The 24,657-nt window shown below is 42.0% G+C and overlaps 1 protein-coding gene across 2 annotated transcripts in view; it reads left to right on the top strand.

Moving 5' to 3' along the window:
* The first annotated feature begins 426 nt into the window (after positions 1–426).
* The window catches only part of nkain2 (sodium/potassium transporting ATPase interacting 2), a 125,023-nt gene continuing 100,792 nt past the window's right edge, over positions 427–24,657 (top strand). Inside the window, exon 1 of one of the 2 annotated variants that reach the window (XM_056765036.1) lies at positions 427–1,329. In XM_056765036.1, the coding sequence (XP_056621014.1) occupies positions 1,276–1,329 (54 nt within the window). In that variant the 5' untranslated portion in view covers positions 427–1,275. The remainder of the gene's footprint in view (positions 1,330–24,657) is intronic. The other variant, XM_056765035.1, reaches the window with a different exon arrangement.

Below are 24,657 nucleotides of genomic sequence, written 5' to 3'. Positions count from 1 at the left end.
TGACAGGGAGGAGTTGGCAAATTTGCCAGAAATCATTACCTCAGGAAACCGCAAAGTAAATTTGTGGGACTGCCACTCAGATAGCTGGGTAAATTAGGGCATGTCATAAACACTGATAGAGAGACTGTATCTTTGTGGGCTTGGGTTTGTGTTTATTGCATGTTTGGGATTCAATTGCACCAGCTTTAATGTAGACCACTGAAGAAGATCAAGCCTACATATACAGTCGATAGACAGACAAAAAGGTTTTTTCATTAAAGAACCTCTCAAACTCAGAGCTGAAATACGTGTCCAAAAATCTCATATACATTTGCATTTCGCCGAGTGACCCCCAACCCAACATTGCCATTATTTCCGTATCGTGTCACTCTCACGCCCACTGAGAGAGGGAGCAGAGAGCTAATTCTGTGCATTGAGGGATGTCCAAGTCCTCATCTGCGCTCCGTACAGCATCAGCACCAGGCGCTGCGTGAGAAAGCAACCCAGTCGCATCCCCGCCGAGCGCAACGCCGCGTGCGGTTCATTCAATCTGGACCGTCAGATGGTCGGGCTGGCCGGAGCGCAAGATGTGCTGTTTCTTTGTCCCCCTCTGTAACCCGGACTGTGCAAGTTAACGCTGGAAGGGACCATTAGTAGTTCAGAGACCCGTGAACCACCGATGCCCATCGCCCGAGAAGACACATTTCAGCTTCACTGACTTGGATTATTGTCCTCGTATCACCATTCAGGCGGATTTAGCAACGGAGAAGTAAACGACAGCGCGCGGAAGAAGTGCGCCGCGCCGTAAAGCGAGAGCGAAAAAACATTGTTTGTAACGTGTTAATTCAGATTGTTTATTTTGAGGGAGGAGCGAGCATAAACAACACTGAGTCGCTTTGTTTCCCAGACACGGACCCCGCGGAAGATCAAATCGACATGTCTTGCGTTGCTGGATTTGGAGATACACAAAAGCGCGTACCGTTATTTTTTTAGTCCATTCGCACGCTGCTTTCTTCTAACTCTGTAACTTAAAAAAGTGTTTTCATATCTTGGTTTTATCTGCTCGACTTGGCATCGTGAATGGTACTTTCCTGACAAACGCATTGCACTCGGATGTTGGTTTATTTCGCGTTTGGTGCGCTTTTACGCGAAGGGCGTATTTGAATCGCGTCTGTCTCTTCTGGAGTGAAGAAAGACCCTTTTAAACCATCGTGCCCTTATTGCCCGGGTATCTGGGCATCGTTTTTGTGGAGTTACAGCGACCCACGTGGAACCACGGACACTAAGGAGGGCAAGATGGGCTGTTGCAGTGGTAGATGTACGCTGGCCTTTATATGTGGCATGCAGTTGGTAAGTGACAAGATATTTGGTCATTAACAGATACTCATCTAAAGTGATCAAAGTACACATTTTAAAGGTTTACGGTAACTGGCTCCTGGGTGTGCATGGATTGGATACTTGCTATGATTATATAGCTTCAGGTCTTTGGATACTTGTGCCCAATTATTTAAAGGGATTTACAGTCGAGGGTTGGGTTGAGATGGGTTCACTGAAACCAGTTAGTCAATAATCTCCAGTATTTTACAAAAATATGTACACAGGATTTCTGGAACCCAAGGCTCCACCCAACAAGTGTTCAGAGGATACAGCCGTAAGATCTGTCTGAGAGTAATATTAATGGAAATAATGGGTTATATGTGGAAGCGCTGCCCTGTTATATCACACCGGAGGGATGATGGTGCTCTTGAAGATAGGACTTGTGTTATTAGCCTGGTGCCATTTATACGTATCTTACCTCCACCCTGCGGGTTCTCACAGCCAATTAGGAGTTTTAAGTAAAACCAAGTCAGATTTAAGTGGAAGTTACCAATTAAAATATTTTTTCATTTGGAGTTTGTGGGGGATTTGAAACAGAACAGGTTTTTTACAGTAACTACTGTAACAATTAAAATGCAAAATGCGTGCCGGCCGACCTGGTTTCTTTTAGTTCTACTGTTAAAAGAAAATCAGTGGGCTCTTTGTTTTCTAACACTGTTGGAGTAATCGTACACTTCACACACTATATCTGTGACACCTTTTGCGTGGCCCTTTAGTCTCACCATGCCAACCAGCTGGCACGGTGAATCAGGCGTGCCTGATAGATCACATGACAACTGGCAAGCACCGCTACACTAATCCAAATGGATGTTTGTGGGTTAATGCTTCACGCTGGTCATTAACCCGGAGAGTCAAGCGCAGTGGGCGAGGTCACCACCTGGTGTCTATTAATCAGATCTTACTCAGTATTGTTAAATAGAAGCTGGTCTTTGAGCAGAATGATGTCATAAGCGAGTCACTTGAGAAGGATGATGTCATAAGTTTGTGGAGTAGTCTTGATGGACCTCGGACACTAAGAGGAGAGCATTGAAACTCATTTCTTAGGAAAGATTCACATTTTTGTTTTTTTGGTCAATCTTTTTTAAGAATTCTGGGTCTTGGATTTGATGGAAAGACTTCACTTAGTTTGGTGCGCTGATTTGAGATCATCTCTCTCTCTCTTTCTCTCGCTTGCTTTGACTTATTTTCCTTTGTGTTTCTCTGACCTTAACCAATCCTGCATGTTTTCAGCTATTCTCAGGGGTAGTTCATTCTGAACACAACGCAGATGCCCTCTGTTGGATGCTCTTAAGGTTAGGAAATGCATCTGTAGGGCTGTTTCACACAATGTATTAACCCTTTTAATTTTTGTATTATTTTTGTATAAAGCCACAGAAATGGTGTCTGTGTAAAAGCTCAATGGCTTCAATACATGTATAAAATTGTTCACAGTTTATTTTTTTATTTCTAGGGAATGTAGGAGGGCATTAAACAAAATGGAAATCCACACTTACACGTTCTCAGATATGTAACAAAGAGACCATAAGGTCAGAAATAACATGATTTTAACATTGAATTATGAGTAATATAAACTGTTAAACGTCCGTGTCTATAAGCATCTTTGTGGGTCCATTAACCTTCTAAATTTGACCAGTTATAGTGCACATTTTCTGATACGACACAAGTCAAATGAAGTCAAAGTTTGTTAGCTTTTCTTCTGTACAAATGGCTGTAAAAATAGAATGGAACTGAGCGAAATTCACCCAGCTCAGCTAAATTACCAGGCAGGCCAGTTTTATCGCCTACGGCTATAATACGGATAAAATATCCATGGTTAAAGCTTTTACGAGAGTTTTCTCTCCGGTTGCTTTTGTGTCTGTTGAGCTATAAATGCCTGTGGTCCACCAGTTTGGCCCGGAGACCCACATTTTCAAAATGGAGGCATTGAAAGGGATGTTGTGTACTCAGAGGATGTGTTCATAGAGAGTGATCAAAGAAAGCACAGCTGGGGAAATTGTTTGCCTCTATCATGGGGTAAAAAAGAATGTAATGGTAACAAAGCTATAGTCTCTTTGCCATTAGCCTCCGATGTTCTCCACGCACAATTTGTGTATTGCATTCAAAATCCGACCGTTACAATTGACAGCGCTGAAGTAAACAACCAGGATTCAGGTTGGCCAAAGAGTTATCAGGAGTTATCAGGAGTTTGTCAGTTAAGGAAAAAGTTGTGTTTACAAGGTCGCAGACTGATGCGGATCCATGGTATTGAAGAAAAGCAATGATATATGATAACTTGCTAAATACCCAAACAAGTTTTGTTTTTTAGGCCATGGCAATAGCAAATTGTTAACATCTCTTTAGTTTTATAATCTATGACAAAACAATTCGCAAAGCTTAATATCTTAATCGAATCGTCTACATTTTCTTTGACAAGAATTAACTGATGGAATGAACAAATTTATGTGTGCAAACATGAACCAACATAATCTCACGGGAATTTGTAACTATTTTACATTGTGGCTAATTCGTACGATTTTACATTATAGTACGATTTGCTTTCGCTGCACTAACGTAGTATTGCCTTTTTCTAATAATCCTACGTTTTTGAGCGATTCGCATCACGCAAATTCATGTGAATTAGTCACAAATTCCTGTGAGAACAGGTTGTATAAACTGTACAGATGGGCATGTTTTATCGTAAATGAACATTTGTGAAATTCATCTTTGTTTCACTGCTTATCCCTTATTTTATCTTATTTTATACCTTGTGCTGGAACAAATCGTTCGAAACCAGTAATGCATGTTTACCTGAATGAATTCAAGGTAATTTCAAACGTTACCTTGGGGGTATAATAGAGCATATGGATGGAAGAAAGAAAACATTTCCTGTTGATGGATTATGCCGTCGGAGAATATCAGACGGGAGCAGTAGTTCTTGAGGTCACAGGCTGAGCTTATCTCCAAACTCACTTACATACTCACGTAAATATTCAACTCCAGGCTCTACGCTTCTGTGTGACTGCTTTGTTTCAAAACAGGTATGAATGTCAGCTCTCGTTTTATCTCTTTGGATGGAGCAAACACAAAGGTATAATTGTTGTTTTCCTTCATTGCAATCAGTTGCATGCCGGAGAAAGCCTCGCGCTCCTGACATTAATTACTCCGCTAAATGGAGGTAATTTGCCAAAACAGAATTTTTGAGCTTAAAATGCTGTAATATGTTGAATTGATTGTGTGCATCCATAACTGCGCGAAAGCGACAATTCTGAAGGGTTTCGTTTGGGCTTAGAAGTGAACTCTCTGTGACTCTTTACAGAAAGCATCACTTTTTATGCCAACAATCGCATTGGCAGAATACTGTTCTATATTGCATTGCTATGGCTTGGCGACGTGACCTCAAATTTTCAACAGACAGATGGTTTAGGAACGCGTCTTGCATAATGAATCAAAATATTTACCGTCTGTCTCGTCAGAGCATTTATGCCGTAAAACTGCCACATACAAATGAATGTTTTTGTACTTTGTGAATATAAACTCTGCTAATTAAATGCTGGTTCTACATCCTGCTTCTAAAACAAACATTCACTCAAAAACTCCCATTAAAATCAAAATTGTTTTGCTTTTAGTCCATATGTGGGAAAAGGAAAATAGATGAGTCATCCTGCACAGCACAGATTTTTATCCAATCAAATGCTCCCTTGAATAACAACATTCAGCCACTAATACAGTACCACCTGCAGACAAGGAACAAAGTAAATCACGGTTCATGGATGTTATGGGCTTTGAGGTTAGTGTAGATTTTGAATTGGACAAGATTGAAGTCACGCTTGTAAATACAGTTGTTTCACAAAGCGGACAATAAATATTTCTAGATGTACAAGCAAGACAAAGGCCAGCGTAACAAGAAACCGAATCATTTTGGCTTTGCGATTGAATACTGAAGCTTTAACAGTCTTTCACAGAAAACCGTGATCTAAGAGAAAAGAACTCTCTGATTGATATTTGCCATGTGAATATCCAGATCTAAAAAGGCAGATAGATTTAATGGCTCTTCAATATGTTATAAATCATTCCCAGTTTAACAAAAACCAATAAGCACAAGTGCCACTCAAGAGAGGAGGGAGTATGTCTCCGCTGCAGGACATTTTTCAGATATCTCTCCTTCCTTTGGAATTAAATTAACCTTTAGTTTCCCATGCTGCATGCCTTTTCTGTAGTCGTGAGATTTTCGAACAGAAAAGGTTACAGTGATGATACATGTGCTGTTGTGCACATTATTTACCAGATTCCCATCTGACTGAGGTGAGCTGTAAACATTAGCAGGAATGTCTCCTAGCAACAATAGGTATGCAGCAAGTAAGAGAATATAGAACCTTCACAGTTGCCCTTTTGACCCATGAAAGCCCAGAGCAATACACAAAATGCATTAAGTGTATGTTTATACCGCTCTGGAGGTTTTGTTTGCTGAATCTGTCCGATTTGAATTTATTTTATTAGGTGATGCTTTTCAACCAAGGTGCACAAATCACATTAATGGCTGAGGTAAGGTCAACAATAAGATCTCAGTTGTTTCTCTGAGGCAGCAGTGAGAATAAATTCTTTTACTTACATTTCACTGTTTTGCAGATTTTTCTCCATGGACTCTAATAATCTCAGAAGCGGTTTCAGCATTGACTTAAAGGGACAGTTTTTTTAATTCTGTTTTCATTCACCCTCAAGTCATCCAACATTTATATGAGTCTTCCTTCTTTGAAACATAAAAGAAGATATTCTGAGAAATGTTTTAGTGGTTTTGTGTCAATTCAATAGATGCCAATGTTTTGTACCGAGGTTCTCCAAACTATCTTCTTTTGTGTTCTGTAGAAGAAAGAAAGTCAAACAGGTTTGGAATACCATGAAGATGAGTAGATGAAGAAATTAATTTTAGTTTTGCCTGAACTGTCTGTTCGAGCTGCTCCTTTGTGAATTTAAGGCTATGTTCAGATTTGAAGCTGTTAGCGTCTGTTTTACATTAAAATCCTATTACTACTATGGGGTGAACCGTGTTTTCAAAAAAGTCCTGAATCCTTTTTAAACACACTACGTCAAGCACCATTTCACAGATAACCAATGACAACCGAGCAGCGAGACCTGTCGTTTCCATAAGAAAATGCGAGGTAGGTTATTGGTCGAGAAGGATCAAGCTCAAAAAATTAAATGGAGGCCGAAACGCCGGTTGGAGCATATTTTTGTATAAATGTGAGTTTAATTTTCGCTTTCAATATCTTTTCATTACATTTCTAGCGAGAAATGTGTATAGTAGTTTTAAAATATGTGATTGGTTACTGCATAGACGCTTTCTTTCTATTATTCAAATAGACGTCCGTTACGCTGACTATGAAGCCTGTCTGAATCTGTTTTGCTGAGCTGCCTTCATGCACAAACGCTGCCTCAAAAGTAATTGCCAGCTGCTATTTGTAAACACAACGCTGCAAGTTTTTTTTACTAGAAAAGTACCATTGTCAACTTTTTCTTGTCAAAAAAGAAGTCAAATGTGAACACAGCCTTATTTAAGAAATCAATCAATGTCTTAATTCTATTTATTTAACTTCAGAAGAAACATAATTTAGAGCTCAGTTAAGTACTATTTTTCTCTTCAAAACAAATACAGACTTTGAAAGTCTTTATTGGGCTCAAAATGTAAATATTAGCTGCTTTTCCTCAAACTACACACCTGACAGACTTTAATGTATGTTTTAATGTTTAGCTTTGAGTACGGTCGTGTTTGGAAGATTATTACATTGAAGTTGTGTAATCTGTTTCATTAATTAGATCTTATGATTGACTGCCCACCAATTCTCTTGCCTGTCATTGCATATGACGTTTTTATTTAAACCATCAAACTAACCACCACGGTGGCCATCAGAGCACTACTGAAGCATTCATATCCAGATATTTGCAGAAGTTACCTTATATTTAAAGTTACAATAAACACATACTATTTTCAGCCTTTACCTGTTAGAATGTATTTCCCAATGCAGTTCTGTGTAGTTTATGGTCTAATAATAAGCAGCTCCTAGTTTTATCGTCTGGAAAAATGGATACCCATAATGCTTTTGTATCAGCTGCCTGATAAACCCTCGGTTGCCAGAGGAGAAGCGTTTTTAAATCTGACTGCTGTAAATTCTAGAAGATGTGATCCTGCGGGAATACAGACAAAGGCGCTTATGCGCTTCAGCAGAACGAAATGAGGAAGAGCAGTGGAAATAACTGTGAATAAAAGCTTTTCTGCTATAGCTTTGTCTGTGTGTGTGCAAGGGAATTCAAGGGAACAAAATAGGAGAAGTACTTAAATTGTTCAGGTGAATGGTTCACAGCCATTCTACTTACATTTATACTACATGTGAAATGTGGGTCATTATAAGAGATGTATACCGATACTAAATGTCTCTACTGATACAGTTAGCCGATTATTCTGCTGATTCCAATTGTATGGTGCCTATATAACTCACATGAGCTAACATTTTGAAGATTAAATTAGTATTTCTTAACTATCTAAATATTATTAAATCATATAATGACTTTTAATTTTGTACATCAAACAGGTCATGTTGCTCAACATTTTTATATACAGAGCACAAATTCATTGCATTTTCCTGACCTTTTATGATCGACAGGATATATTTTAGCACTGATCATCAGCTGTTTTTAAACAACTGGCCGATAAAATTGCTTTTATCGACCGATACCCATTATTGGCCGATATATTGGTGCATCTTAAGTCATTATTAATTCTTTATTTCTATATTTTGGAATAATAATAAAATCATTGAAATAAAGTAATAACACATCTTGTTGTTAAAAATAATCAAAACTGTTGCATTATAATATCTTATTTTTTACATTTGTGTATTTCCATAGTTTTGAGTTCAGCGTTTACTATTAGTTAAACATATGGAAAATAATAATGTGTAAATGATCCTGAACGTTTTTTGAACCGTTGTATTACCATAGTATCAACCTCATCGCTAGATGCCGCTTAATTTCATACACTGGACCTTTAAATAAGTTCTGAATATTCAATAAATTTTCTCAACTTTCTGAATGTTATTGATTCATAATGACTATTAATATTGAACATCCAACTGGTGATGTTTCTCAACATTTTCTATAATATATTTCTATATATTTTCCTTTCCTCTTTTGATTGAGAAGATATATCGACCCTGATCAATGGCTGTTTTTAAATTATTGATCGATAGCCGATAGTGTGAAAATTGCCTATATAGACCCATACCGATTATTGGGCGATATATCGGTGCATCTCTTGTCATTATTCTTTCTTTATTCTATTTTCTATATTTTAGAATAAAAATTTACTAAGTGAAACTATAAAATAACTTAACTTGCAATTTACAAATATACAATTTCTTAAAAAAATGTAAACATGTTTTTACACTATTCCATAGTTTTGAGTTTACTTTTACTCTAAAAAAAAGTGTAAATGTGGCTAAACTCCTATTGAACCTTTATTTTACCATAGTGTCACCATAGTACAGTTTTGTAAAAGTACTGTAAAATATATTAACCGTCTTGTTTACATGCACTCCTGTAATCCAAAAGTCTCCTTAGAACATTCTGTTACAAGCAAAGCTTTTAGGATGAGTGCATTTTGATGCTGGTGCAACCATAAATATTTAACTAAGTTGAAATCTAGGTTTTATGTTTCGTTGTTCACCCTCACACATTCAAGGTATACGTATGCCTATCCGACTGTTTTTGTTTGCTGTTATCATGACTTCACTATGATTCCATGTAACCGTAGTTGTAACATGATCGCGAGTAATCTAATCCACAGGTAGTCACAATGACAAGCGCTATACAAGATGTGCCAACAACCACACACACTTTTAATTGTTATAGTGGTTAATATCATTGTGCTGACTGCCTGCAAATGTTACAATAATTTACGATCGATACTTAGTGGTGAAATCGGTCTTTATTTTCCATCAAGTGTTTTATGGGTGCCTGGAACAGCATTTTAGGACGGCACTTAGCCTGATTACGGTTGTGCCTCTGCATATCGTACCACAATGACAGTTTGTTCTTCCATTGTGTATACCTGGTCAAGGATGCACATGCAATGTCTCTATGGGAGAACAATTCCAACATCCGAGTTGTCATTTGTGCGGGGCTCTGATGCAGTACCGCTGTTTCTGATGAGGTGGGCCGTTCCACATCTGTTCAGGTCAGCTGAGCATTTGCAGGTCTTCAAGGTCAAAGCCCATATCTGGCACATCCTATAAGGCTCAAGTTCTTTATTTTGAACCAACACCTGCTCTCTTTTACCTGACCTTCACCATGTTGTCCACTACCTTGTGAACCTCGCACCCTTCTCACATGTACGTCTAATCTTAATGTAACATTGAATTACACGTCCACGTTTTTGATTTATTAGCGGACGTTTAGGGCTGTTTGGAGAACACAGTGGCACCACTAAGACCCGAAATTTCCTGAATAATTTTCTTTTAGAGTAGATGGATGTTCTTTAAGGAATCTGTAGGGTTCCGTCAAAGCGATTCGGGATGTGTGAGTTCCACATAGGGTGGTTTTGATGGAAATGGGTTATGGGGTTTGAAATATTGTTAGGCATTGCGCGCAGCGACAGATCATATGCTAAATGTGCCTCAGGCCATTGCCAATGGCTTCATTTCGCGGTGTGGAAATGTAATTACTGTCTTAGAGCACAGGACGGGAAGACTTTGTGGAATATATTAGCTATATTAGACACACTTCTTACCAGACAAATTAAAATGGGTTGCTGCTGATCCTCTGTCATTGGGCTCGGTTTGGAAGGTGGAACTGACAAATTGATTGTTATTGGTTTTGACTTGAAAAATGAAAGTTTTCCATTTCTTTTATCGATTGTAAACAGCTCCCTGGTAAAAAAAAAAGGAGCATGTATTGTGTTGTTGTGTTTGGATAGGAAGCATCCTGCTTTCAGTTGTGGAGATTTTTGTGGCAAATCTAACCTGACTTTGCAAGATTGTGGAGACATCTCTTGATAATTGTTTAAAAGAACAGTTTACCCCAAAATGAAAATTCTGTTACATTTACTCACTTTCAAGTTGTTCCAAATCTGTATTCATTTCTTTGAATACAGACCATAGAAAAATTGCTTAAAAAATTTCTTTGTTCTGTTGAACGCAAGAATGTAGGAAAGCAAACCGTTCTGGGTCACTTTTGACTGCTATTGTATTAAAGATATTAAAGAGATAGTTCACCCAAAAATAATGAAAAATAAAATAACATAATTCGGATAAATAATGAAGAAGAAATTATACCGTCAATTTTCACCCATATTCTTCTCAAAACATGTATTTGACTCATATTTTCAGTCTAACAAAAAAATATTTTTTGAATGTGCTAGGAGTTTTGTGTCAAGACATTGGAAATCAATCTGCAACAATTTTATGTGGTTACCAAAATATCTTCTTTTGTGTTTTGTGAACGAAAGTAAGTCATACACATTTGAAATGACATCAGGAAGAGTAAATGATCAAATATGATTTATTTTTGGATAAATTTAAAAGAGGGATTTCATCTGTCATTTTTCTTTCTTATTGGTCAAATCTTTTTTGCAGTTGTCAACATTCACCAATGAATTTTTGAAGATGCATAATGACAGTTTATTTTTTTCTCATCCATTTCTTTAAAGCGGCGCTGACACACAGGGTTTCTGCCAATCTCATATTAATCTTGAGTACCTATAAAGTAGTATTGCATACATCGTATCTTCAAAGAGTATTGAGCTTGATCACATTTATAAAAGATAGATACAGCTGTACGATTATTTCCGAAATGATACGCCGCGTGCGGGGGGGGAGGTGTAGGCTGAACTAAAGCACATTGTCAACAAAACACAGACATCAGTTTCACTCACCGCATGCGGTTCATGTCCAGCATCCTTTAGCGCTGAGATGGCTCCATATATCAGTTTCAAACGATCACCGAATCCAGCGTTATATTCACCGTTTATAAAACATTCATCACCCAAATGCAATGAACAAACAAACACCTGAACTTTGCGAATATATGCTCTCTCTCTCCTGCACACAAGTAAAAGTGACGTCTGCGCATGCTCCTCCTGTTCTCCATGCTGTCTCGTGGGCAGCATGCTTTTCCGGTAGAATTGTCCAATAAGGGACTAAGAAAAATTGTTTCAAAATAGTTTTATATGTTGGAAAAAAACTTTCAGAAACCGTACGATCACTGGGGGAGTGTTTTGAGCACAGAAATACTACTTAGTGCGCCCAGCTCGTTTTTTGACAAATTGACCATGTTAAGCGTGAGAAGACAGCACGTTTAACATTGTGAAGAAGTCAGAATGCATGACACATCATTGCAGCACCCCTTTAAGAACTATAAACACGAGCCATTTATCAATCCGCAGACTGTCGAAACAGTAGACAGTTGTTTAATTATTGTTCCCTTTCTGTCGGTCTCTCGACGTTGTGTCGAGAACGACAGATGGGGTTCGCCCTTGAGAACCAATCAACTCTGACTACTATAGAAAAGGCCAATGAAATTTGGCGAATGCAATTTGCATGCCGGGCTCCGCCCCCGGAAATCCGGTATAAAAGGAGGCCGGCGTGCAGCATTCACTTACCTTTTGTTCTTCAGAGCCATCGCTCATGAGTACAACTCAGGATTCAATCCTCTACAACTACACGCTGGTGCTACGACGTGTTACAGCGGATCGTCCCTTCCTGCAGCGACCTTCCCCTGGGCGTCTCGGCGGTTCCGGAGGTGTTAGAGATTTTTTCTAAAAGTCCTTTTCAGGACTGACTGAGCATTCTCCAGCGCGGCATGTCCCGCTGTTCTCTTGGGTGCGGCACCCTCATCGAGGAGGGGGATGGACACGATCGCTGCATTAGGTGTCTGGGCGTCCAGCACACTGAAGCAGCGTTCGTTGACACATCTGCCTGCACTGCGGGCAGATTGTCATTCAGAAGTTGCGGTCACGGGTGGCTGTCTTCCTACGGGAACCAGCCACCATTTCGTCTGCTACCCGGGCTGTGACATCTGTGGCTACGGCCCCGATGACCACCCACGTTAGCGGCGTTAGTGATACGGGGAACTCTGCGAACGTAAACCCGCCAGCCAAGTGCTCACGGGCCGATCGCACCCCGATTCGCTCTTCTGAACGTTCCCCAACCGGCGGTGGCATACCGTCCGGATCCTCACGCACACACTCGGAAACGATGTGTGACGTAGATGAGTTGTCGCTCGCAGCATCGGAGGGAGACTGGCATCCGACTCTGCCGAATCCAAACTCCACCCCCAGCGGTCGAGTTCAGGAGGAAGCAGAAGTGATGTCATCCGTGCTAACCCGGGGATACGTGGTTCCCGAGGTCGGTGCGCGGTGCAAACCGCGCCCACCCCGGGTGCCATGTTTTTCCCGGAGGTGCATGAGGAGCTGTGTAAAACTTGGAACGCTCCACTCACGGACCGTTCCAGTGAAACCAGCTCCGGCTCCCTTACTTCCCTCGATGGTGAGGCAGCCAAGGACTGCGTCGAGATCCCCCGGGTGGAACGTCCGCCTGCGGTGCACCTGTGCCGCGGACGGCTACCACCTGGGGGGGGATCGACCACTCCTACCGTCCAAAGCACGTAAGACTTCGGCATCACTGGTGTCGAAAGCTTGCGATGTTGCGGGCCAGGCTGCCTCCTCTCTCTATGCCTTGGCCATCCTGCAGGTCCGCCAGGCCAGGGCGTTGAGAGGGCTCCACGAGGGTAAGGCCGACCCGGGTATAATGCAGGATCTCCGTGCCACCGCTGACAGCGCTCTACGGGCGACTAAGGCGGCGGCACGGGCCCTGGGTCGGACGATGTCCACGGTAGTGGTCCAGGAGAGACACCCCCGGCTATACCTTGTGCAGAAGAGTGACAGCAAGGAAGTCCGCTTTCTTGATGCACTCATCTCGCAGGGTGGGTTGTTGGTAACACCGTCGAGGACTGCGCTCAGCAGTTTTTTGACGGCGAAGCAGACAGTGGCAATTAACCACATTTTTTTCACGCCGCGACTCGGCCGCCTACAGGCCTCCGAGATCTCACGTGACGTCTGCTTCCCTGCAACCCAGGACCCTTTCGACATCGGCTCCGGTTCCTGTGCCCCCACAGGCGGCACCCCGGAAGCAGAGGTCGAGGGGGAAACCTCCACCCCGTCAGCAACCTCCTCGCGAGAAGGGACACTGACGGGAAGACCCCAGGGAGAACAACATCGGGCCCGAACCTTCACAGCCACGGCTCTGATCGGTCGGTACGGGACGACTCCTGCCTCGTCACCAAAGCCGGGCCCTTGTTAGGGCTTGGCGCCCACTTACTCACTGAGTTTTCTGTTCTCCCCGGGTTTACTTGCAGCCGATCGCACACTCCACTGGACTGTGCTCGGCGAACCGACCTCACACCCTGGCGAGGCGTGAGGTCGTACACATATGACAGCCGTCACCACTCTCAAACCGACAGTGCGTGCCGTTGTCCCGCCAGGCAGGTAAGCAGGCGGAGCAAAAACCTTCCCTCCGGGGACTCCCCGCGACATGGTTAGCTCCGCCAGCCGACGAACCACCCCCCGTGGGAATGATGAAGCAGACCGTCCCCTTGGTCACCCTGTCACAGTCCCTGGGAGCTCGAGAGCTGCCCACACTGTCTCGCTGGCTAATGAGGGCGGTCCGTCTTGGTTACTCGATCCAGTTCGCCAGAGACTCACCCAAGTTTCGGGGCATCATCTCTCCCTCTGTCAGAGGCAGGGACGCCTCCGTACTTCGGGTAGAGGTCACCACCCTTCTGGCAAAACAGGCATCGAGTTCGTCCCTCAAAACCAAGATGTTCAGTGGGTCACCACCCGCACTTCATCGTTCCCAAGAAAGACGGCGGGTTGCCCCCAAAGGCTGCGTACCCTGAACAGAGCACCTTCACAAGCTGCCATTCAGGGTGCTCACACAGAGGCGCGTCCTGACATCTATGAGGTGTCAGGATTGGTTCGTGGCAATCGACCTGAAGGACGCTTACTTTCATGTCTCGATCCTCCTCGACACCGGCCGTTCCCACGGTTCGCGTGCGAGAGGCGGGCATATCAGTACAGAGTCCTACCTTTCGGTCTGTCCCTGACCGCCCTTTCTCCCTGAGAGGAGGAAGGCGAGCAGGTACTAAACTATCTCAGCGACTGGCCTATCTTGGCACACTCGCGAGATCTGTTATGTACACAAAGGGACCTGGTGCTCCGGCACCTAGGTCGATTGGGACTCCAGGTCAACCAAGAGAGGGGCAAGCTCTCCCCAGTGCAGAGCATCCTCTTTCTCGGTATGGAACTCAGCTCTGTCACCATGTCGGCACACCTGTCCGCAGTTGTGCCCAACCAGTGTTGAACTGTCTGAAATGAACATTTTAGGCAGACAGCGGTCCCCCTGAAACAATTCAGAGGCTCCTGGGACACATGGCGTCCTCGCGGGTTAATACCCCTCGAGTTGATGCACATGACACCGCTCCAACACTGGTTTCAGAGTCGAGTTCCGAGGAGAGCGTGGCACACCGGCAGCAGGCGCATGGTGATGCCGCCCTGCTGCCGACGCACCATAACCCCTAGTCTTTATGACTTTTTCGACGGACTCAGGTCCCTTTGAGCAGGTTATGAGGCAGGTCGTGGTGACGACTGAAGTCTCCCTGCAGGGGTGCGGTGTAGTGTGCAACGGGCACGCAGGTGGGGTGTTGGACGAACCCCCGCCTGCGCTGGCATATCAATTGCCAAGAGTTGTGGGCTATGCTACTTGCACTGAGCAGGCTACGGCCTCTCGTGCGAGACATGCACGTGCTGTTCCGAGGACAGCACTATAGCTGTAGCGAATACAGATCGTCAGGGTGGCGTTCGCACACAGCAGCTAAACACAACTTGCTCGACGCCTCCTCCGGTGGAGTCAACAGGTGACTCGTTCCCTGCAGGCCACACACCCCGGGCAAACTGAACTAGACAGCCGACGTGCTTTCTCGCCAGTTTATGCCTCGTGGAGAGCGGCGACTCCACCCCCGTGCAGTCCAGCTCATTTGGAGGCTGTTCGGGTAGGCCCAGGTAAAACCTGTTCACCTCCCGTAACACCACCATTTGCCCGCTTGATAGTCCCTGCCCTCGGCACGGATATCCTTGCGCACAGCTGGCCGCGGGATGGGCGGAAGCACACCTTCCCCCCCCCAGGAGCCTTCTTGTACAGACTCTGTGCAAGGTCAGGGAGCAGGAGCACCAAGTGTTATTGGTTACACCACACCGGTCTAACCGCACTTGGCCTCAGAGCCGATGCTCTGGACAGCGACTCCCCCTGAACCATTCCCCTGACAGAGGACCTGCTCTCTCAGGGGAAGGACACGTTCTGGCATCCCAGATCAGACCTCTGGAACACCCATGTCTGGTCTCTAGACGGGACGAGAAGATCCTAAGATGGCTACTCCCCCTATACGGCTGAGACCATCACCCAGGCTAGGGCCCAATCTACTAGGCGGTTACACGCCTCTAGACGGTGCCTCTTCTCGTCCTGGTGTCTCTCTCAACGAGAAAGACCCACTGAGGTGCTTGATCAGGATTGTGTTCCCCTCCTCACGAGACTGGAGACTAACATCTCCCTTCCACACTGAAAGTGTATGTAGTCGCTATTGCCACTCATCACGACTCAGTCGGTGGAAAGTTTCTAGGGCAACACGACCTGGTCACCAGGTTCCTAAGCAGCGAGAGGGCGGAATCCGCCTCATCTCCGCTCCATACCCTCTTGGGACCCTAAGTGGTCCTGGGGAGCCTCAGGGCCCCCCAAAGAGCCCCTCGGAGGTTCCGATCTTCCTCATAGAGTAAGACGGCCCTCCTGACGGCGCTCACTTCCTTCAAGAGGGTAGGGGACCACCGAGCATCCTCCGTGTCCCTGGATTGCCTTAAACTCGGCCCTGGAAACTCTCACGTTATCTTGAGACCCAGGCCCGGATGCGTGCCCAAGAAGTTCCCATTACTCCCTCCGGGGCCAAGTGGTGAACTTGCAGGCGCTCCCCATAGGGGAGGAAGACCCAACCCGATTAGTGTTGTGTCCAGTACGTACTGGACCGCACGCAGAGCTCTGAAGCTCTGACCAGCTCCGTGTCTGTTGGAGGACAGCAGAAGGGGAAGGCTGTCTCCAAACAGAGGCTGGCGCACTGGGTCGTGGACGCCGTTACGACGGCATCCCGATCTCAGAATCTCCCATGCCCATTGGCAGTGAGGGCTCACTCCACACGGAGTTTAGCCACCTCCTGGACACTGGCAGAAGCGCCTCTCTAGCAGACATCTGTAGAGCTGCGGGTTGGGCTATGCCCAAACACCTTCGCAAGGGTTAACAACCTTCGCGTAAACCCGGTGTCAGCCCACGTCCTGCGTGGCGACATGTAGGACTGGCATCCGGGGGGGCGTATGCCTGCGAAAGCACCTTTCCACCCTCTAACAGGTTGGGTCAGTGTGCTATTTACCTTTTCTTCTTACCCGAACACATCGCTAAGAAACTGGTACCTCACCAGCCTCCCTTCTTACCCAGACACTGGTTAAGAATAGGCATTCCATCCATCACCAAACAAGCACCCCCTGGGGGCTGGCTGGGCAGAGCAGCCTTCCCCCTTAGGCCGGGATACCATGTGAGCTATCACAGATAGCTCTAACCGGACCTAGTGCTACCGGACGTCTGTAACACCCCCTCCGTGGGCTGTTCCGTCTGATGTATCCTCATGAGAATGGTTCCCACTCCTGGTAACCCATGAGCTTCTCCAGGTGGGCCTCCACCTCGCGGTTAACTACTCAGTCCGCACGTTCCATGCGTTCTCCTCCAAGGACGAGACCATACCTATATCCACCATATTCCTCCCCACGGGTAGGAGGTGGCCTCTGTAGCGCTTCTCTGATTAAGAGTCGCGCTTACCCGGTGTAAACTGATCTGGACGGCCTCTCGCCTATAGAGAGCTAAGGCCCCGTCCGTGAAAGTTACCGGTCAGGGCTGTACCCATCTTTCTCCAAGAAAGCTCTGGAACCCCCCGACCACCACACTGGAAGGTTACAGTCTCACGAAAGCTTCGAGATGACACGCCCAGGCTTGTTACCGTCGCTTCGCTAGAGATTGTGACGCGATACAGCGTTGTGGCGTTTTCCATAGGCAACCCCATCTGTCGTTCTCGACACAACGTCGAGAGACCGACAGAAAGGGAACGTCTTGGTTACGTATGTAACCTCAGTTCCCTGATGGAGGGAACGAGACGTTGTGTCCCTTATGCCACGAACACGTATCGTATTCTGCTGCAGTTTGAGAGGTCTCAGGCTCTTCAGAACAAAGGTAAGTGAATGCTGCACGCCGGCCTCCTTTTATACCGGATTTCCGGGGGCGGAGCCCGGCATGCAAATTGCATTCGCCAAATTTCATTGGCCTTTTCTATAGTAGTCAGAGTTGATTGGTTCTCAAGGGCGAACCCCATCTGTCGTTCTCGACACAACGTCTCGTTCCCTCCATCAGGGAACTGAGGTTACATACGTAACCAAGACGTTTTCCGTCCTCATGACTGCCCCTGTGCTTGGTAGGAGGTGTGCTTGGATATTTAAATGCAACAGCTACACCCTGGGCTACAGAGCCAGTCTGTGTTTTCAAGATACACCGTTTAGCGCTCATTTACACCATTAAATAATCCAGGCAAGCCTAACCTCTCAGTTGGGTCACTGCTGCTGATTGCATAACACATTCAGGTAATCATGCAGTCATCTCTATTTATATTAAGACATGCATAGATGTAAATTTGTTTGTGTGTGTGTGTGAGGGGGGATTAAAACCCCCCAATTGGGTTTATTTCGTGAGACATGTTGTAAATTGCAGGTAATTAAAGACGCGCCGATGATGGCTCATCAAGGCTTTAATAGTTAACTATACATACATATACATGAAATAATTTGCATCGAATCACAGCACGTATATAAACACCGGACCGAATTGTACCACGTTGAAATCCGTTTTGTATATTAACAAATACTCATTAGCATACTATATTACAACTTCTAAAATTGAAATTTGCATTCTGAATTCTCACAAAGTTGGCTAAAATACCCATTAATTTTAGTCATTTTTCAATAGCAGCCGTATATCTATTTTTAATTTGACCTTTTCGTTTACGACAAAACGCATGCATACACTGTTACCCAGCTGGAAGAGTCGCCTGTTGTCCCATTTTTTTCTTCCACCGAACTCCTTCATCATTTCTTGGGTCATACGGGGACGTCTTTCCTCAATACCCAGAACACAACAGCTCAGAAGCTCGAACAAACAACGATCAGTGCCGTGAGTAGGCCTGTCTGCGTGTTGGTGGCTTTGTTCTAAGTGTCTGGAGTACCCAACGGAAAAGCGATCGCTGTCTGCTGCTCATAAATATAATTTCCTTGAAACCTGTGAGCCTTGTGCTGCTGCGTGGAGGTTGTGATTGCATCGAAGGTGACAGCCGGCATCAAAATGCATGTATCGGTGTAGTGACCTTGTGGGACTGAAGACTGAGGGAAGCGGAATGATGGATTTCATGGCGCTGGGGAAGACCCGGCTGCCCAAAGAACATTTCAAAGCAAACAATCTTTTTCATTTTATAGTTGGAACAGCCCCCAAAAATGTAAAATGCCACGCTATGTTATTTCATTCGTAGTTTTACACACTTTATTGGGATTGTCCCGTTTTTACTAGTCCAACAGGACTGATTCTTTAAGTTTCTCACCCAATTACATCTGGCAAAGAAACTACAAATGAAAACTAGCCTCAATGTACATTGTCTCTTTTTAAAAAAAAAACATTTGAAGATCCCTCCGCATTGCATAAATAAGATTTTAAAGAAGATGAAGGATCAAATGATTTTGTTAACTTTGGATGTAGGATTTGGACTATATCAAAATAAGTCTTAGCATGTCTGATGTTAAAACAAAATACTGGTCTACATAGTCACCATAAGGAAATGAAGAAATTGGGTGATAGATATTATTATTGTTGCTGTTATTATTATAAAGACAACAAAGTGATAACTATAACTAAGAAACGAAAACGCTAGCCATTTTTTGAAAAGGGGTGTTTTTAAAGGATCAGGCAACCCAATCTATAATCGTAAATCACCAGCATTTGTGTTCTGTTATATGTCAGTTTTCCTGTATCACATGTGAAGATTGTATTTTAAATGAAGGGTTAAAACACAACAGCATACAGTTTGTTCAAAGTTAGTAAAAGACAAATTGCACTTGTTTGTCTAATAATAATAATGATAAAATGCACTGATGCCTTTGGTTCTGTGATGTCATGTTTATGTGACATGACCCCTGAAAATCAGGATGGTGTTGTCATTTGATTAACATTTCCTGCAATATTCTACATCTTTATGTATTGAAGCGCATTCATGGGTTTGCATATATATATTAATATTTTCCCTCGTCGGAGCCGATAGTGGGCAATGCTCCGACATGTGGCACGGTTGCGCATCTGGCAACCCAAGTTAGATTCCCGTCTCGTGGTCCTTTCCCGAACCCGCCCCCTTCTCTCTCCAACTTCGCTTCCTGTCCTCTCTACAACTGAACTTAACAATTAAATGCAGAACGCCAAAAAAAATCCCTCATTAACTTCCGGTGTGTCACAAGAACCTGTACAATTGCTGACAGATCACAATATTGTGCTCGCACACGCGTCGCCGAAAGAAAAGCCGAATAATGGGCAGAAATTAATTAATGAGTGGCTGTTGAAGTTGGTGGGTTCAGTCACAGAGCAGTGATGCTGTGCAAGGTGCTGAGCTGGCTAATGAGATGTGGAGGCAGCCGATATTAAAGAGCCGGGCTGTTTTAATGGGAAAGGTCATGCATGTCGCCTGCCATTATTGTTCAGTGTGTCCTGCTGACGCCACAGCCAGTCTAGTTAAATAGAGATCTCAACTTACTAATAGGCTAGAAGTTCCGGAGCGATGTATTAAACCTGTCCAAAACTTACCTGTGTTGTCACGCTGTCCGTGGGTAGACAATGAAGTCGGCAGGTCTCTTAAATGACTGCACTTATATTTTAGGATACGAGAATTGTAATGGCATTGACATTTATTGTAACAGTAACATGCTGCCAGCAAGATTTTAGATTGCTGTAATCTGAAATTATTATCTAAATCTTATTATAAAATGCTAGTGAGCGATATAAGATACGGCCAGTCAACCAAAAGGACAGCGTATAAATCTTCTGTCGGAGTTGTCATTATAAATTTGGGTCCAATTTGTATTTCACCATGACACTGTGTATATAGTATAGCCTCTGTATGACTTTTTCTTTATCTGTGGACCACAAAAGAAGAGATTTTGACAAATGTCCTGTGGTTTTGTGCCCATACAATGGGTTTTGGCAAAAATCTTTTCATTTTTAATGGTTTGCAGACCCAGCTAGATTGACATCAGTGTCTGTCGTGTCATATTGAAACATCTATTTTGAGGTGGATACCCATAGCAGGCCACACGCCTGCATCTTACTGTAGGTCTGTCCCTGTTTGCAAAGGATTAGATGTATATATTCTTGCAGGGGATACAGCTGTCACAACTGAGCTTAAAAAAGTGACATATATCACCTTTTAAGGCTTAGAGAGAACGAGCGAGAGAGAGAGAGAGAGAGAGAGAGAGGGGGAAATGTATTGGCTATGATGATTTAGCTATTTATCTTGCTTATGAGAAAATTATTGAATGGAGAAAAAAGTAAATCGTCGCCTTTGTAGAAAGAATTCCTAATTTTCAGAGTGAGGCAGTTTAAAGCGTCGTTGTATAAAAAAATCTCAATTGGTTTTTTGACAACTAAACATCATAAAAAGATTCCTTTATGTAAAAAGTAAAGTTTAGTTTAGTGTGAATAATATTTTTAAACAGTATATCTTGAATAACGGGGTTTGTTACCCATCCCCAAAACAACAACAAAACAATTTGTCAATAGGAATACACAATGCCCGTCCAAAAAAAGTCACAAACTCAAATATTTCATTGGACCACCTTTAGCTTAAATTACGACATTCACCGTGACCTCGTTTCGATAATATCGCAACATTTATTCCCGTCCAGAGTTGCATTCATTTTTCACCAAGATCTTGTATTGATGAGTGGAGAGTCGGAGCGCTGCGTTAAGTCTTCTCCAGCACATCTCAAAGATTCTCAATGGGGTTATGGTCTAGACTCTGTGGTGGCCAATCCATGTGCGAAAATGATGTCTCATACTCCCTCTCTCTTTCACAATTTGAGCCCGATGAATCCTGGCATTGTCATCTTGGACTATGCCCGTGCCAACAGAGAAGGATAAATCCATTGATGTAATAACCTGGTCATTCAGTATATTCAGGTAGTCAGCTGACATCATTCTTTGGGCACATAACGTTGCTGAACCTAGACCTGACTGACTTCAGAAACCCCAGATCATAGCACTGCCCAGGTGGTTTGGACAGGCAGTATATAGGATTGGTTCCCATATTTAACACCCCCATTTTGACTGCAGATACAAAGTAGTTTTGCCTCCTTTAACCCTATCGTGATGACTGCATTTTAACATAGCTTCCTTTAAATTTCAAACTCATTTTTATGATTTCCCAGACAGTTTGGCCTGCTTGATAAGAACGGTACCCTGCCACGTTTGTTTTCCCAGTTTTACATAATTACCAATTCTCTGCTGTTTGTCTGGCGTCTTTAAAAGCTAAAAATGTAAAATTATACCGCGTGAGTCTGAGTCATCACAGAGTGTTTGTGTTTGCTGACATTAAAACAAGCTTTGACCCGTCAGTTTTCAAATGGATTTCTCGCACAAACTTCTGAAAGGTCAGTACTGGTCATTGTGTAATGTGACATCAATTGGCCATTTTAAAGATGCTTTAACATCCCGTTGATCTTATGTTTATTTTACATTAATGGAGTTTTCACTTATGGGTAACATGTGCTGACCCTGCCTGATGAAATATGGAGATGACTTGAAAATGCACTCGTGACCTCATTGATAGATGCTCAGGGGCAGATCGATATTCTCTGTTTGTTTAATTTATTGAATTGCTTGACCTATAGAATATAAGATCACAGCTGGTACTTTAAGAATTGATCCGTTTTTGGACTCTTAAGCTAACAAAAAGTAAATTCACATTTATATTTCCCTATATTATTTTATATAAAAAATGTATATGTCATATATATGCATATATAATTAGTCATATTTACAATAAGGTATATTTTCCATATATAGGAAATTAGTAAACCCTAATTTGACCCCTATATATTTTCTTTGTGTATGTGCATTACTGCTTATATGTGTATGCATATATATTCGGTCATATTTATATTATATATTTTTCCATAAAAAGGAAATTAGTAAACCCTAATTTGACCCCTATATATTTTCTTTGTGTATGTGCATTACTGCTTATATGTGTATGCATATATATTCGGTCATATTTATATTATATATTTTTCCATAAAAAGGAAATTAGAAAACCCTGATTGCCCCCTATATATTTTCTTTGTATGTGCATTAATGCTTATATGTGTATGCATATATATTCGGTCATATTTATATTATATATTTTTCCATAAAAAGGAAATTAGAAAACCCTGATTGACCCCTATATATTTTTGTGTATGTGTATTACTGCTTATATGTGTATGCATATATATTCGGTCATATTTATATTATATATTTTTCCATAAAAAGGAAATTAGAAAACCCTGATTGACCCCTATATATTTTTTGTGTATGTGCATTAATGCTTATATGTGTATGCATATATATTCGGTCATATTTACATTACATATTTTTCCATAAAAAGGAAATTAGAAACCCTGATTGACCCCTATATATTTTTGTGTATGTGTATTACTGCTTATATGTGTATGCATATATATTCGGTCATATTTATATTATATATTTTTCCATAAAAAGGAAATTAGAAAACCCTGATTGACCCCTATATATTTTTGTGTATGTTTATAAATGCTTATATGTGTATGCATATATATTCGGTCATATTTATATTATATATTTTTCCATAAAAAGGAAATTAGAAAACCCTGATTGACCCCTATATATTTTTGTGTATGTTTATAAATGCTTATATGTGTATACATATATATTCGGACATATTTACATTACATATTTTTCCATATAATGGAAATTAGAAACCCTGATTGACCCCTATATATTTTTGTGTATGTGTATTACTGCTTATATGTGTATGCATATATATTCGGTCATATTTATATTATATATTTTTCCATAAAAAGGAATTTAGAAAACCCTGATTGACCCCTATATATTTTTGTGTATGTGTATTACTGCTTATATGTGTATGCATATATATTCGGTCATATTTATATTATATATTTTTCCATAAAAAGGAAATTAGAAAACCCTGATTGACCCCTATATATTTTTGTGTATGTGTATTACTGCTTATATGTGTATGCATATATATTCGGTCATATTTATATTATATATTTTTCCATAAAAAGGAAATTAGAAAACCCTGATTGACCCCTATATATTTTTTGTGTATGTGCATTAATGCTTATATGTGTATGCATATATATTCGGTCATATTTACATTACATATTTTTCCATAAAAAGGAAATTAGAAACCCTGATTGACCCCTATATATTTTTGTGTATGTGTATTACTGCTTATATGTGTATGCATATATATTCGGTCATATTTATATTATATATTTTTCCATAAAAAGGAAATTAGAAAACCCTGATTGACCCCTATATATTTTTGTGTATGTTTATAAATGCTTATATGTGTATGCATATATATTCGGTCATATTTATATTATATATTTTTCCATAAAAAGGAAATTAGAAAACCCTGATTGACCCCTATATATTTTTGTGTATGTTTATAAATGCTTATATGTGTATACATATATATTCGGACATATTTACATTACATATTTTTCCATATAATGGAAATTAGAAACCCTGATTGACCCCTATATATTTTTGTGTATGTGTATTACTGCTTATATGTGTATGCATATATATTCGGTCATATTTATATTATATATTTTTCCATAAAAAGGAATTTAGAAAACCCTGATTGACCCCTATATATTTTTGTGTATGTGTATAAATGCTTATATGTGTATACATATATATTCGGACATATTTACATTACATATTTTTCCATATAATGGAAATTAGAAAACCCTGATTTGACCCCTATATATTTTTTGTGTATATATGCTTATACTGTATGTGTATGCATATACTGTATATTCGGTCATATAAACAT

This window comes from Triplophysa dalaica, chromosome 13 (genome assembly GCF_015846415.1).
Source record: "Triplophysa dalaica isolate WHDGS20190420 chromosome 13, ASM1584641v1, whole genome shotgun sequence".
NCBI classification, from domain to species: domain Eukaryota; kingdom Metazoa; phylum Chordata; class Actinopteri; order Cypriniformes; family Nemacheilidae; genus Triplophysa; species Triplophysa dalaica.
The sequence above is the reverse complement of the archived record's forward strand: the minus strand, read 5'-3'. Positions and strand labels throughout refer to the sequence as shown.